Below are 13309 nucleotides of genomic sequence, written 5' to 3' on the forward strand. Positions count from 1 at the left end.
TCAAAGATGGGGCAAAAGTATATATAGGTAGATAGATACACATCAATTTCCAGATGCTTTTGGTATTGTTTTTCGTACTGAAGATGAAAATGAAGTAAGTACATGTGAGTAAAGCAGGGAGGGGGAGACACCATCAATGGAATAAAAGTAACATGCAAACCGGAATTTACTGCCAGCAGTCTGGACAGTTCTGCCATAATAATTTCCTCAGAGAAACCACTGTCTGTGGTATCATTTTTTTTTTTTGTATTAATATCATTTTTTTTCTCTCCTTGTTTTTATACTCTCTTCCCTCTTCTTGCTCTTCCATTCGTGGTGGTTTTTAACTCAAAGCATTTGATTCAACGTAAAAGGAGGCCCGCCTCTCTTATCAAATTTCTCGTATTAAAATGAACTTCGCAGAAAAAGGTCAGTTTCAAAACCTGTGAACTTCCCAGCTGCGCACTTTTTAAAAATCTTAACTCTTTAAATAAGTATACCTCTTCCTTTTGTTTTGCTTTCTTAGCCCATGGGGGGGGGGGCAAACTTTAAGTTGGTAACTCCACAACCCCCCATTCTCTCGAGATTGGTCCAGGTTATTTTTCCATATTTTTAAATGTATAAAATATTTTAATTTTTAATTTTTTTGTTCCTTGGTTCTCTCTCCGATTTCAGCTTCTTTCAAATAGCAATAAGAAATAAGTTCCCTTTCTCTTTTCCTGCTTGTCTTTCTACTTTTTTTGTTCATTTTTTATTAACAGGGTTTTTATTTCTGCGCAAGAGTCCATCGTTGCAGCTTTGCCATGAGCCACATTATGGTGTCCCAGCACTCCCTTGCCCAATCTCTCTCCAGACTTCCCCAAACCCGCCCCTACAAAGCTGAATTTTAGGCCCATGGGAAGGTGAATGATCAGGAGCGACTGAGTTGCATGATCCGCTTTGTGGGATCGCAGGTGCCGCGCGGAATCCTGCCCTCCGAGTCCGAGATGCTGAAGCAGGCAAGGGGCGATCAGCCAGGAGGAAAGAGGCTGGGCTTCGGAAGTGCGGAGGGGGTAACGGAGAAGCAGCGGAGCGCAGAGAGCGTGCAGGGTGCACACCGCGCTGGAGGCGCAACATTGGCGCTGGCGTTGGAGTCACAGACCCAGGGCGGCCGCGTGCTTTTTGGCTTTCAGTCTGAGATCCGCGATGCTGGAGTTCTTGCTGGTGGTCTTGGCGGCGGCGGCGGCAGCCACAACAGAGGCGGCAGAGGCCGAGTCCGCGGCCAGCGTGGCCAGCGGCAGTCCGAAGGGCGGTGCCGGGAACATCATGTACGGCGCGTGCGCGGCCAGGTGCGGGTGCAGGTGGTGGTGCGCGTGCGCCACGGCGCTGTCCAGCTGCAGCTGCGCCTGAACCTGAAAGGACAAGGGCGTCACGTTGCAATGACTATCCTAGGGTGACAACAGAATAGAAACAGAGCATTAACGGCGTCCAGCCTGGCTCAGTGGAAGGCTAGGGCGGGGGGCAGGAAAGGGGCATTTGGCTGACCTTCTCAGTCAGTTACTGAATCTGGGGAGCCACAGGGATACTCCAGTGCCCATGAGTCTCTTCAACTCACAGAGCGAGACTTATCTCCCTGGGCCCAGGGGACACAGGACTGCAGGAATGTGTCTGCCCCTTCGGGAGCTGGGCCCATTAAGAGGGTGACATTGCTATTGTTATAAAACATCACCTTCCTCAAAATAACAATGGTGTATTGGCAAAACGGGGTGAGAACCAGTTATCCTCCACTCTGTATATGTAGACATATACATCTTACCTCACTACTAAAGCACTGAAGTACCAACAAGCAAACCACAAAACTTTGTATGTCACTAAGGGAAGTTACTGCATCTTCATCACAATTAGCACAACTGTTAGTACTGCTGTAAGAATTACCTGGGGAATCTTGTTTAAATGCAGATTATGATTCAGAAGGTCTAGGTTGGAGTATGAATTTCTGAATTTTTACTGTACCTGATGCTGCAGACCTACAGATCCCCTTCTGAGAAATAAGGGTCTCCTTTTAAGAACGCCCCCCTCTTTCTCCAGTCATTTTTTCTGGCTTCAAAAGTCTAGCATCAAGATACCAGAATCCAGTGGTGCCAAGAAAGCTAAGATGTCCTAACACTAACCCTCAATACACTGGCGCACACATGTGTCTCCCCAGTCCAGGGCACTGGCAACTGAGAGCTAATTCATGACTTCACAGTCCTACCAAGCAGGGGTTCTGGTTGAGGATGAGGTAGTTCAGGCACTGGTTGGGAAAGGATTGCGCCTTTAGGCTTGAAAAGCAGGGAGTTCAGAGCACTGAGATTTCCCAGGATTAAATCATTGCTGCAGGCTGTCCTTTTAAATGTAGTCTTGATGGCTAAGAAAGGCATTGCAGAGGCAGGGCATCCCTGGGAAGACCAAGGCAAGGCTTCCTTCTCTACCAGAGATGAAGCTTTATTTGTAGACAGCTTTAAAAAAAAATCAAGTCTGAGTTGAGAGTACTTTTATTTATTTATTTTTCTTCTGTCAGAGATAGTTAATGTGACTAAGAGGTAGAAAATACTGAGAAAAATATTTAGAGAATTGCCTTAGAAGCACTTTAGGACTAACCTCTGTATTGGACCTGACAAAATCTTAATCAAAAGGCTTTTCCTTCCTCTCCCCAAGCTTAATCTTTAGTGCATTTTTAAAGGATTGGTTACTGCCCTCAGGCATCTGTGGGTTTCCCATGAGGACAGAAAGGACTAGACATGTGGGCCCTTGACACTCTATAGGTTTTTAAAGGGGGGTAGGTTCACTATATCATCTCAAAATTGATTCTCCAACTGCATGGACACCAACACTAGGGCTTAGAGAGAGGGAGATGTTCAACAGTTCAAGCAAGCATCTAGGTCTTTTTACAGTTAAATACAGGTTGAAACTGGTCTGTACTTGCCTGCTGAAATGGCATCCTTAAAGCACCTACGTTGACATACGGTGCAACTCTACAAGCTTCAAACTGGCTGGCAGCCCCTATGAGGACGCCTGCAAAAAAATGAGGGAAGAAAACACAATAATGAGTTTAATACTTCCAGCACTGTTTTCCAGAGTACCAAGACAGAACTAATTTCTTTAGAAATAATCTATTATCTCCCTAAACTACTGCCATAATTAAAATAAATATAATTTACACCCAAACTTTAGGACTCTCATTAAATGCATTCAGAGCAGATTTTTAAGTAAGAACCATGGTTATCTTTGAGACGACTTTTCTGTATTTGTAATAACCTTATTCTCCATTCTCTTTTTACTTAGAATACTAAATGTTCTTTAAGATGCATACCTTTATGGAGTTGATTTTCTTGTTTTCTACATTTAGCTCTTCGATTTTGGAACCAAACCTACAAATTGGAGGGAAAATATAAAAGCTAGATGTTATGACTAAAAAAAATGTTTTTAATTACAAAAGTATGATGAAAAAAGAGTAGAGTTTTAGGCACGAATTAGGAGATATAGTAAAACAATCTTTGAATTAATAGAACAATCTCAATTTCCAAAGTTAAAAATGCAAATTAATAACAAAAATAGATTTCATAGACTTTTGCAAGATAGTTTCTTGATAAATTGCTTAGTCCTGGTTTCATCTTTCCACATTACAGAGTTCCCAAGGCCTAAAACTCTCACTGATACCTGATACCAAAGTGATAATGGGTTTAGATGTTTGCCTAGTAAGACCTGAGACGAATGTGCTCATTAATAGCCTGTAATATTAATTAGCTTCATCTTCAAGAAAAACCAAACACCAAAGCAAATAGTGACTCTTTTTTTTTTCCTGGGGGCTGAGGGAGAGGGATAAGAGTGGGGGAAGAGGTAATTAGTGTCATAAAAGCCTCACTACAAAGAAGTTTAGAATTTCTCTGTTCCTCTGTGCAACAGAGTGTAACACAGTAGCAGAATAATTGTGCTATTATCATGATAATCTAATTTGCTTCTATAGAAATAGCCCATGCCTGAAGTTAGGGTAGTAGAGAAGCATCCAGAAAGTAGCTCAAAAATATTTTTTAAGTATGAAAAAAATAAAGACCAGCAATAAAATTCACTTCTTCTGATTAAAAAAAAAAAAGAATATTCTGTGAAAGGGGGGTAGTATATAAATCAAGTACTCCTGGATACTATCTTCTCCCAGATATTACCTCTTAAATAAGCTTGCCAACTTTTAGAGGCCATATGACAGATTTTTAAAAATTCAAATAAAGCTTTATGTTCCAATAATACAGCATATTGACTGATTCACAAATTAATGTTAAAAGATATGAAAGTAAAATACTGTTTCTAAGCTTTGTCTTCTTTTTAAAAGCAAGTGTCATAGTCAATGTAAATCTTCAAAAATTCCCCTGCCATTTAGTGTAATAGAAGGGTAGATTTCATGCCAGGGTGGCATCCTTTGTGTAACTCACATGGCCTGAGGCTTCTTGCCTCTTTTTTCCCCTAGTAGAGTTGGAACTGAGATACTAATACTCATAACTGTAATAATTATCATCATGTCTTTAAGGGGTTGCTGAGCCTCTAGAGATCTCAGTACACAGAGCAAAGCAGGAGAGGCTTAAAAAGGAAGCCTCCGCTGTTGATGCTGTGATGACCAAGGCAGCCTATTATTACTTTCCCCCTTCAACTCCACTGCTGTTTTTGTCCTGATCCTATTACAAGATTCGGGGAAGCCCCATAAGAATTGCATAGTTCGCTGCAGATGGTGGTCTCTGTGCCCAGAGACCCAGGGAGTATCTGTTACAGTGATACTTTGTAACAGCTGCAGATGTTCAGGCCTAAAACTGCTCCATGTGTTCAAACAAATAATGACCATCATTTTCTCCTATTTTATTATTTGAGCGAAATACAGTCTGAAACATTTAAATTTGTTCTCCATAAGCCTAGGATATGTATGCATGTATGTATATAAATTTTCACTTTAACCATCCCCAAAGCCTACTTTTGCCATTACACTCACCCTCAGGACCAATGGGAAAAAACACACAACAAAAACAAACAGAAACAAAAACAAACTACTCCAATCCTAATATCATTGAATGTGGTACTCACTGGGGGGGGGGGGGGGGGTGTCAAACTTTGAAAATGTCAACATTAAGATCTGTGGGTTGTTTTAAAATCAAATTTCTGTAGGTTCATCTTCCCTGCTTTGGTTAAGTGAGGGAACAAAGAGTGACCAAAATGCATTTATTTCTCCGCTGTTTCACACACAGTTTGAGATCGACTGCTAACGGCAGACTGTAAATTTCTGCATTTAACAGTTGCTAATTTTCTTTATAGTCTGTACATCTATAAACCTAATTGGCATATCCGCTTGGCAAACCTAGACCCCAGAGCACACCCTCAAGGAAACCCAACTCCAGCGAACAAAATATTCGTTGTAACTTTTAAGGCATCCAGAAGATAAAACGTTTTCTGTGGGATTTTTTTTAAGGCTTATAAAAGTAGGCCCATTAGGATTAAACCACATTAAAGGCATCATGAGGCGAGGGGGGTGTGGTTTATAGAAACTCTGGGAGCAAGCCCAGCACAGCTTTCTTCTGCTGGGAACATATGTTGGGATAGGGGGAAAAAAGAGGGGGGGGGGGTTAAGACTAAGATCTACTTTGGAAAATAAGACCTCTATTTAAGACATCCCTTCCTTTCTCACTCCACTCCAGTCCCTTCGACCTGCACCCTTGGTGTGTGTTCCAAAAGCCGCCTCTCCAACCCCAGGCCTGTCCCTCCTCCCTCCATGGGCCTTGCCTTGACCTCCTCACAGCCAGGTACCTGCACGCGGGCCTCCGACAGCCCCAGCCGTTGGCTCAGTTCTTCACGCATGAAGGCATCCGGGTAGTGGGTCTCATCAAAAAGCCTTTCCAGCTCATTGAGTTGTTCCAGGGTGAAATTGGTCCGACTTCGCCTCTGCTTGATTTTGGTCTGGCCTTCGTCCTCCATCCCTTTTGCATCGTCTTTTCGATCCCTCAGCTCCGGAGACACTGAAGAGGGCACCACGAACAGGACCACACGTACGTCCACGCGCGCACACGACAACACACACACACAGATAAAAACACAACAACTCCCATTAACTAGATTTGTCTCAAGAACGATGTAGGATCCTGCTCCCTTCCGGAGTTCCTGTTCAGTCCTTCACCCGACCCAGAGGATGAGGATCCTGTAGACGCACAAAGATCAACTCTGGGTGGCCGCCCGCGGGCAAGTGGGCATTCACCCACCCATGCCCTCCACAACTGTGGCCTCAGCTCACCTCACTATGCTCCCCCACATTTCCCTGCCCTCCCCTGCGAACACAAATCCAGTTCACTCACCCTTTCCCCCACTCACTCTCCCACGCACGCACAGAAATCAAAGCTCCGCGCCCCACCCGATACCGAATGCGGTCGGGGCAGAAGGGTGCGATGAGGCCACGCTCTGGCTCTCACACGCGCCATTCAGAGTGCTAGGCCGTTCTCAGGCCAGCTCTGTCCGCGGATGGCTCTCTGTCTCTCTCAAACTTGCTGGTCTAATTTGGTAACATTTGGACCAAAGGGTCGCAGCAGGAGAACAAGACCCTTGGGCTGCGCGTTCTCGGGAGTCGCATCCTTGGGAGCTCGGCGGTGGCCCAGGGCTCGGGCCAAACCCCGTAGACAGCCCACAGGCCGCCAGGCAGTCCCCCGTTCCCCCTGCCGGACCCGGGTCGCCTGAGCACAGGCGTCCACGCCATGTTGGCAGCCTGGAGGGCTCGCCGCCCACGCCGGGCCAGAAGGCGAGAGAAATAAAACCAGCCTCCGGTGGCTCGCGGAACTGACCGCTGCCTCTGTTCTCTCCTTGTTTCTCCCCATTGGAAAGGCCGACTGGACCCTAAACGCTTAGACCCACAGAGATCAACAGGTTCAAGCGGAACATTCGCGATCCTCGGTTTCTATTGGTTGCTCAAAGCCTTTTCATGCATCCACCAGCTCGGATGTTTAATAAAATATGCATTTTTCTGCTTTGGGTTTGCACACATCCGTTGCTACTTTCCTGTCCTTCCTTCTCCTCCCTTTAAAAACAGGAGCTCTGCAAATATGAGCACACAGACACCCAAGGGATATGGATATATTCAGGGGTAGGCAAAAGTAGGCTTACAATTGTAATTCAAATAAATAATACAATAATAAATAATACAGGAACGTGTTTCGCGTACTCACAACCGTATACCTACTTTTGCCAACCCCTGTATATTAAGGCCAAGGGGCAGTGATCAGGGGAACCCTATCAACAACATAAGCTGTCCTCTGGCACCTTCATCCTCTGCACCTGAGTCCGAGACCTGGTTTTTTAAAGTGTCAAAGCTGAGTTTGGATAGTGGAGGTTGTTTGCAGTTTTCCCCATCCCAGGTTCCCGATCAGTATGGGAGTTAAAAATAATTTCCGGAAGAGCCGGCCTGCAGAGAAATTAATACTTGTCCTGAGCTTGGAAATTAATAATCCCAAGACTGCGCCTGCTCTGCGTCCAGACCCTAACCTTGCGGTCTCTCGCGTTGGCGTACCCAGGGCCCTGAGCTGCGGCTTCACTGAGGCTGCAGGAGGTTTCGTTGAGCCACCAGACAGCTATGCCAACCCTTGCCAAATTTAGGAGGACCTGGTGCCGGGTCTGGAAGAAGAAGAGCCTCTAGATCTCAGCCCAGCCTGCCATTCTTACTATAGTGATCTTAAGTGATGCCAGCACTTCTAGTTCTCAGAGTTCGTTTTGTGGACATGTGTCCTTCCTCTGGGAAGGAAGTGGATAACATTACAGAAAACATTCTAGCCAAGTTAACAAGAAAATATTTTCATTAATGTAATAGAATTTAAATATGAAAACACATTTTCCAGATTCTACCAAAGGGGTGAGAAGGCTGTCTATTTCGTGTCATCCACAATGGATACCTTTCAAACTTTTGGGACTTCAAAGAAAAAGATGTCCACATTTCCAGTTGATTAATAGACTTAATATAATCTTCATTTCGCCCCCAAATTTCCACTTATTGGCCTAAACAGGAACAGGCCGTGTTATAAACAACTTAATTGCTTGCTTAAATATGTGATTCTACGCATGTCACATATTTTCTTAATTGGAAAAATATGGCAGCACACCAGTTACTGCAGGGACCAAGTGCCAAATTAATTTAATTGTTGAACTCCTTTGAATTGGTACAGCACGCTTTGCCATTTAAATAAAGCCGTTTCCTAACACTTTGCTGGAACCAAAGGATTCTCCCCGCACAAAACCAGAGTACTGGATGATGCGAAGCAGTACCAGAATTGTGGAAATATTGAAAAACAAACTAAAAAAAAAAAAAAAAAAAAAGGAGCCTAACATGTCTTCCAAGAGAAACAGCACAGGCTGGACCTTAGCTGCTTAGGCCTCATTTTACCTTCATAGCTCAAAGAGAATGGGAAGTTTGGCCCCCAAGATCCAGGGATCCAGGGTCTTAGAGTTCTAGTGGTTTTTAGCAGTGACCGGAAACCCGGGGACGACTCGAGGGTGACATTTTCTCTCGCTCACTCTCCTTTCTCCCCTAGAAAAGGCGCTAGGTGCTAACCGTAATCCCTACGCCTGGCCCAGCTGCTGCCAGTACCCCTGCCCGCACCCGATCCCACAAACTTCTCCATTCACCCGCGGGCCGTCTGAGCTGAGGCCCCATTCTCCTGCTGGTGAAAATTGCATTTCGGTGGAATGGGAATAGCGGGAGCATCTGAAAAGGGCGCGTACAAACCCCACACGCCCCCTCCCCACAGACACTCGGACCCCACCCACGACGGTGCACACCACGGGACCCCCACCCCTCCATCATCACTCTAGCTTCCAAACTGGGATCCAAGGGCCCTCTCCGCGTCCCGTTCCCCACCCCTCTGGGCCTCGGGGTCCTCTCCCTCCTAAGAGGAGTCAGGATGGCGGGAAGGGGAACCGCGGCCGGGGGTCAGGCCGTTACCCTCGGTGAGCCGCGGGCTGCCCGGCTCCCTGCTTCTCTCGGCAGCGCCCATGTCCAGCTCCCGGACGGGAGAGCGCCCTCCTCCAGCTCCTCCGCCTGCTCCTCCTCCTCCTGCACCTCCTCCGCCTCCTCCGCCTCCTCCGCCTCCGCCTCCTCCTCCGCCGCCGCCTCCGCCGGCCGCCCGGACTGCCGGGCTGCTGCGGTCTTCGCGGCCCGGCTCCGCGCAGCCGGTCGGATCCTTGGCCCCGCGCAGCGGCCCGCTCTCAAGCACCTCCCGGTAGGTGATAGCCTCTTTCTTCTCCTTCACTTTCTGGTCAAAAGACTTGGAGACGAACGCCGTAAGTTCTTCCATCGCCGCCGATGCCCGTCAGCCCCGCGCTCAACCTCTTACAGCCAAGCCCCGTTCTTTTTTTCCTTCTTCTTTTTTTACTGCTCCAGCCCCCCCAATAATAACACATCAATGGGGCAGGGGATGGGGGTGGAGAGGGAGGAGGAGGAAGAAAGAAGAAAAAGAAGAGAAGAAAGAAGAAAGAGAACTAGAAGGAGAAAAAGAAGTAAGAAGAGGAGGAGGAGGAGGAGAAGGAGGAGGAGGAGGAGGAATAAGGAGTGGGGGGGTGGTAGGGGGAGGAGGAGGAAGAGGGAAGGGGCGGGGGCCGGCAGAGGGAAATATGAACTGATGCTTCCCTGCCGGAGCGCGCTTGTTCAATGTTAAGATCTTTGACAATTCTTCCTGCGGAGAGTTCAGATCTGATAGCAACGCTGCGCTTGAAGTCTCACTATTTATACTTCGCAAAGGCGGCCCCTTGTTCTGAGTAAATTACCTCCCTTCGCAACTCGGAGGGAGCCCCTTCCCGGGAAGCACCCGCGCCACTACCTGGAGGTGGGAGTGGGGATTGGGGGGAGAGCGAGAGGAAGAGAGGGAGGAAGGGGGGAGGAGAAACAGAGACAGAGAGAGACGAGAGAGAGAGAGAGAGAGAGAGAAATTGAGAGAGATTGAGATTGAGATTGATTAAACTAGAGAGTCCAGGCAAGCCGAGTCTGGAGTGGGAGGGCAGCGAAGGGGGACTGGGGCGGGGGGCCAGGAAGAGGAGGCAGGTCCCAGGCCGTTCGTTCGGGTTTTCAGATACCCTCGGCCGCCTGTGCACTTGGCCATTAATCCAGGATTGACAAGAACCCCTAATTAATTTAATTAGGCGTGGATTTTGCATTGGTGTCAAGACTTAGTTAAACACTGGGGAGCTGGACCTACTCCGCCGGGGCGTGGCCAAAAGGAAACTGACAAGTGCGCAGCTCCTGGAGTGTGTCGGGTATCCCGACTCTGCATCGGACCCCATGTCCTCGCTCGGAGTCGGGGTGCCGCGTAACTGCTCCGCCTCGAATCGCTGCCCGGCATCCTTGCCTTGCGTCAGGCGCCCCGCAACCCAGTTCTATGTCTTGACCTGGTATTGCAATTCTACATTTCCGCTGCCAGCTTCACCCCACATCCACCTCGCAGCCGGGTATCCTGGCTTTACAACCCTGCCCAGAGTCAGGGTCCTCTGCAGCTTGTTTAGAGGCTTCCCGGCCCGCAGCCAGAACTGAGCTCGGGTCTTCACCAGCTTCCTCGCCCTGGGGAATTTGTAATTCACCCCACTACTTGCGTTCTGGAGCCCAAGCCGACTCCTCTGCGGACAACCCCGCTCGAAGGGCCGGTCGATTTAACACATTTTCGAGCAGCTGTTCCCTGACAGATTCCATTTTAAAATGTTTCCTTAGCGCCTGATCAAGGACAGTTAGACTTCGTTCCTTCTTTGAGGTTTCAGGACCCTCGTCCCATCTCCCTTGTAACTAACTCCCTGTATCAGGTCCTCTCCCAAAATGAACTGCATGAGCTCTTCTCTAGCATCCTGGGAAACATTCTAGTTGATTTTATGATTTTGAAAAGCAAGTGATTATCCCTTTTCAAGTTAAAAACAACAACAACAACAAAAACGACGTTAAGTTTGTGCCCCTCTTAATTTTATTTATTGTGGACTATTCAAAAAGAGATGCTCAAAGAAGAAAGGTCTCTTGCTTTCTCCCTGGACTATTGTAAGCGAAACAGTTTTGTGCAAGGAATGTCTAAATTCCTGAGTCATTTGTCTGTATTGTGCAGGACAAAGCTTGCTGTGAGAAATGTGGCCACGAATGTATCTCACATAAAAATATTTACATACAGAAAGTTATATTATTTGAGTGTGTAAACCAATATATGTCTTCAAGTGTAGCTTTGGGGACATTTTCAAGTAGTCTGAATGTTAATACAGGCTTTCTGATGTTAAAGATAACTTGTGTATTTTCTTAGATCTAATACTCTTAATAAAAATAACATCAATTACAAAACTTTGGTATGTATATCTTGCACCCATTGGTTAAGGCATCAGCACGAAGATAACAGATAATTTGTAAAGTTCCATCAAAGCAACCTGAAACATTTATAAAAAAGAACACAATTAAAACTTAATATAATAGTGTTTCTAGGATATATGTAAATAGAGGCTATCCATAACTGTCATACTACTTTACTCTTCAGATTAAAATGTTCACATTTGGCAAATTTAAGATGGAAATTATACTTTTAAAAATATTACTTTGCCTTTTTCTTTTGAATGCTAAAGTTACCTTTTGTTCTTCTTAAAACATTTCACTTATTGCTACTTTTAGGAGAAATAATTAAGTACTTTACTTTTCCAGTGCAATAGCTTTTAGGTATTAGTGAATTACATTAGTGCTTGCTTTTATTTTATTATGCTACAAAGGAGACTGAAATACTCACACTTCTCAAAGTTATGTGAATTTAGGAACACGATTTTACATTGTAACCACTTTAATTCTGATATTATCAGAGGGGACTAACCATAAAACTTTAATCTTTTATGAAATTCTGTTTGTAAGGTTATTGAGCAGAATGACCAAAAAGAGCTCTCAAACTGAGGTGTTAATTACTATTCACAAACAGCTCCAAAATAACAACTTTCGAAGTCTGGTAAGGGATCAAGAGACTCACTTTTTTTTTTTGCCTTGACTTCTAAATCTGATCTCAAATTCCATCTACTGAGCTTGAGGGAAAGATGACCACTTTAAAGGTAATCGGGGAAGGCTCAGATTATTGTTGTGATTCACACCAAATAGATTTTCCTGACACATTGGCTCCTTGTATATTTAGGAATAGTGGTCTTGATATCAGATAGTTATGAGAGATCTGCAGTGTCTGACCACGGATTCCACTAGCCTAAGGGAATTCTAGTTTTAAGAAATCCAAGTTTTTGAAATCATATGCTAATAAATGTTCATGACGTTCTCATGATGTTGTTTTATTAAATAGTACATGTTTTCTGGAAACAGGATATTTCAAAATACAATTTTGGTTAAAAAAAAAAAAAGATAATAAAGTTCAACTGACAGCCTGCCGACAGATATACAAGTTCTAATAAAATTCAGGACCCCAAAGGTCCCCCTCCCCAGCTCTTGAATTATTTAAAATAAACATATAGTGTTAAGTTTTAAGACGGTCCCTCAAAACTGGTTATTTAAGGTAGTCATTTCTGGACCTGATTTTCACCATCTCAAATATCTGCAGAAAACTGTAGCTTGGTAACTAGCAGTTCTGAATGAGTTGGTTCTCACAGTCGTCCCAAACCAAGGCCAACAGTTTATTTACCTCCACATCTCTGTGTACATATAGTAGACAAGGAAAAATGATGTTTATGCAAGGATAGATAAATAATGTAGTATGAGTAACAGAAAATGCTGAATTGTTTTAATTTCCTTTGGTGTAAACAACAACAAACACCTAAATAATTTCTCTTTCAGAAGAAACCTCCTTTCCCTGCCTCAGGCAGCCTTCCCCCACTCCTCTACCAACCAGTTTCTTTAATGTGAGAAACTAATTTGCACCCAACCGAAATGCCTTCACCTTTAGGGCAGAAGAAACACCGACTTTTAATGCATTTTTGCAAATAAATCATTACATTTTAATCACACACGACTCTGTACAGATACACTCCCATGATTTATTATTGTTGGGCGAGTTTCCTCCTCCAACAGCTTGAGATAACCAATTTTGCTACTTGTGGGTGTCTTAAACATAACTTCCTACGATGCAGATTGGTTTACTGATTATCTGTGACGATAACGACGATTACTAAGGCAATAACACTCTTCAGTCCCCACCTTTATTACTTTTTGGTTATAAGGAAATCAAATAATCCAAACAAGCAAGCACAACCAACACCAAACAAAAAATTGGCGGCGTGACGATCTATTCTCTCGGCACTCCGAAAGCCTGGTAGCCTCCATCGATGCGTTCGAAAGCTCGGCTGACGCTGCCTGGCGCTGGAA

At 45.2% G+C, this 13309-nt stretch overlaps 1 protein-coding gene across 2 annotated transcripts; it reads right to left on the reverse strand.

The window, feature by feature from the left end:
• Positions 1-1112: 1112 nt before the first annotated feature.
• On the reverse strand, positions 1113-9302 carry SHOX2 (short stature homeobox 2). 2 transcript variants are annotated; one of them, XM_036243756.1, is made up of 5 exons: positions 8951-9302; positions 5782-5990; positions 3311-3368; positions 2924-3012; positions 1113-1370 (listed from the first exon to the last, which is right to left on the reverse strand). In XM_036243756.1, exons 1-5 carry the CDS (start codon positions 9300-9302, stop codon positions 1113-1115), a joined length of 966 nt encoding a protein of 321 aa, XP_036099649.1. The 2 variants fall into 2 exon arrangements, with proteins under 2 accessions (XP_036099649.1, XP_036099647.1); XM_036243754.1 differs by having other exon boundaries at positions 1113-1406.
• Between the last annotated feature and the right edge of the window lie 4007 nt (positions 9303-13309).

This window comes from Molossus molossus, unplaced genomic scaffold (genome assembly GCF_014108415.1).
Source record: "Molossus molossus isolate mMolMol1 unplaced genomic scaffold, mMolMol1.p scaffold_m16_p_5, whole genome shotgun sequence".
NCBI lineage: Eukaryota > Metazoa > Chordata > Mammalia > Chiroptera > Molossidae > Molossus > Molossus molossus.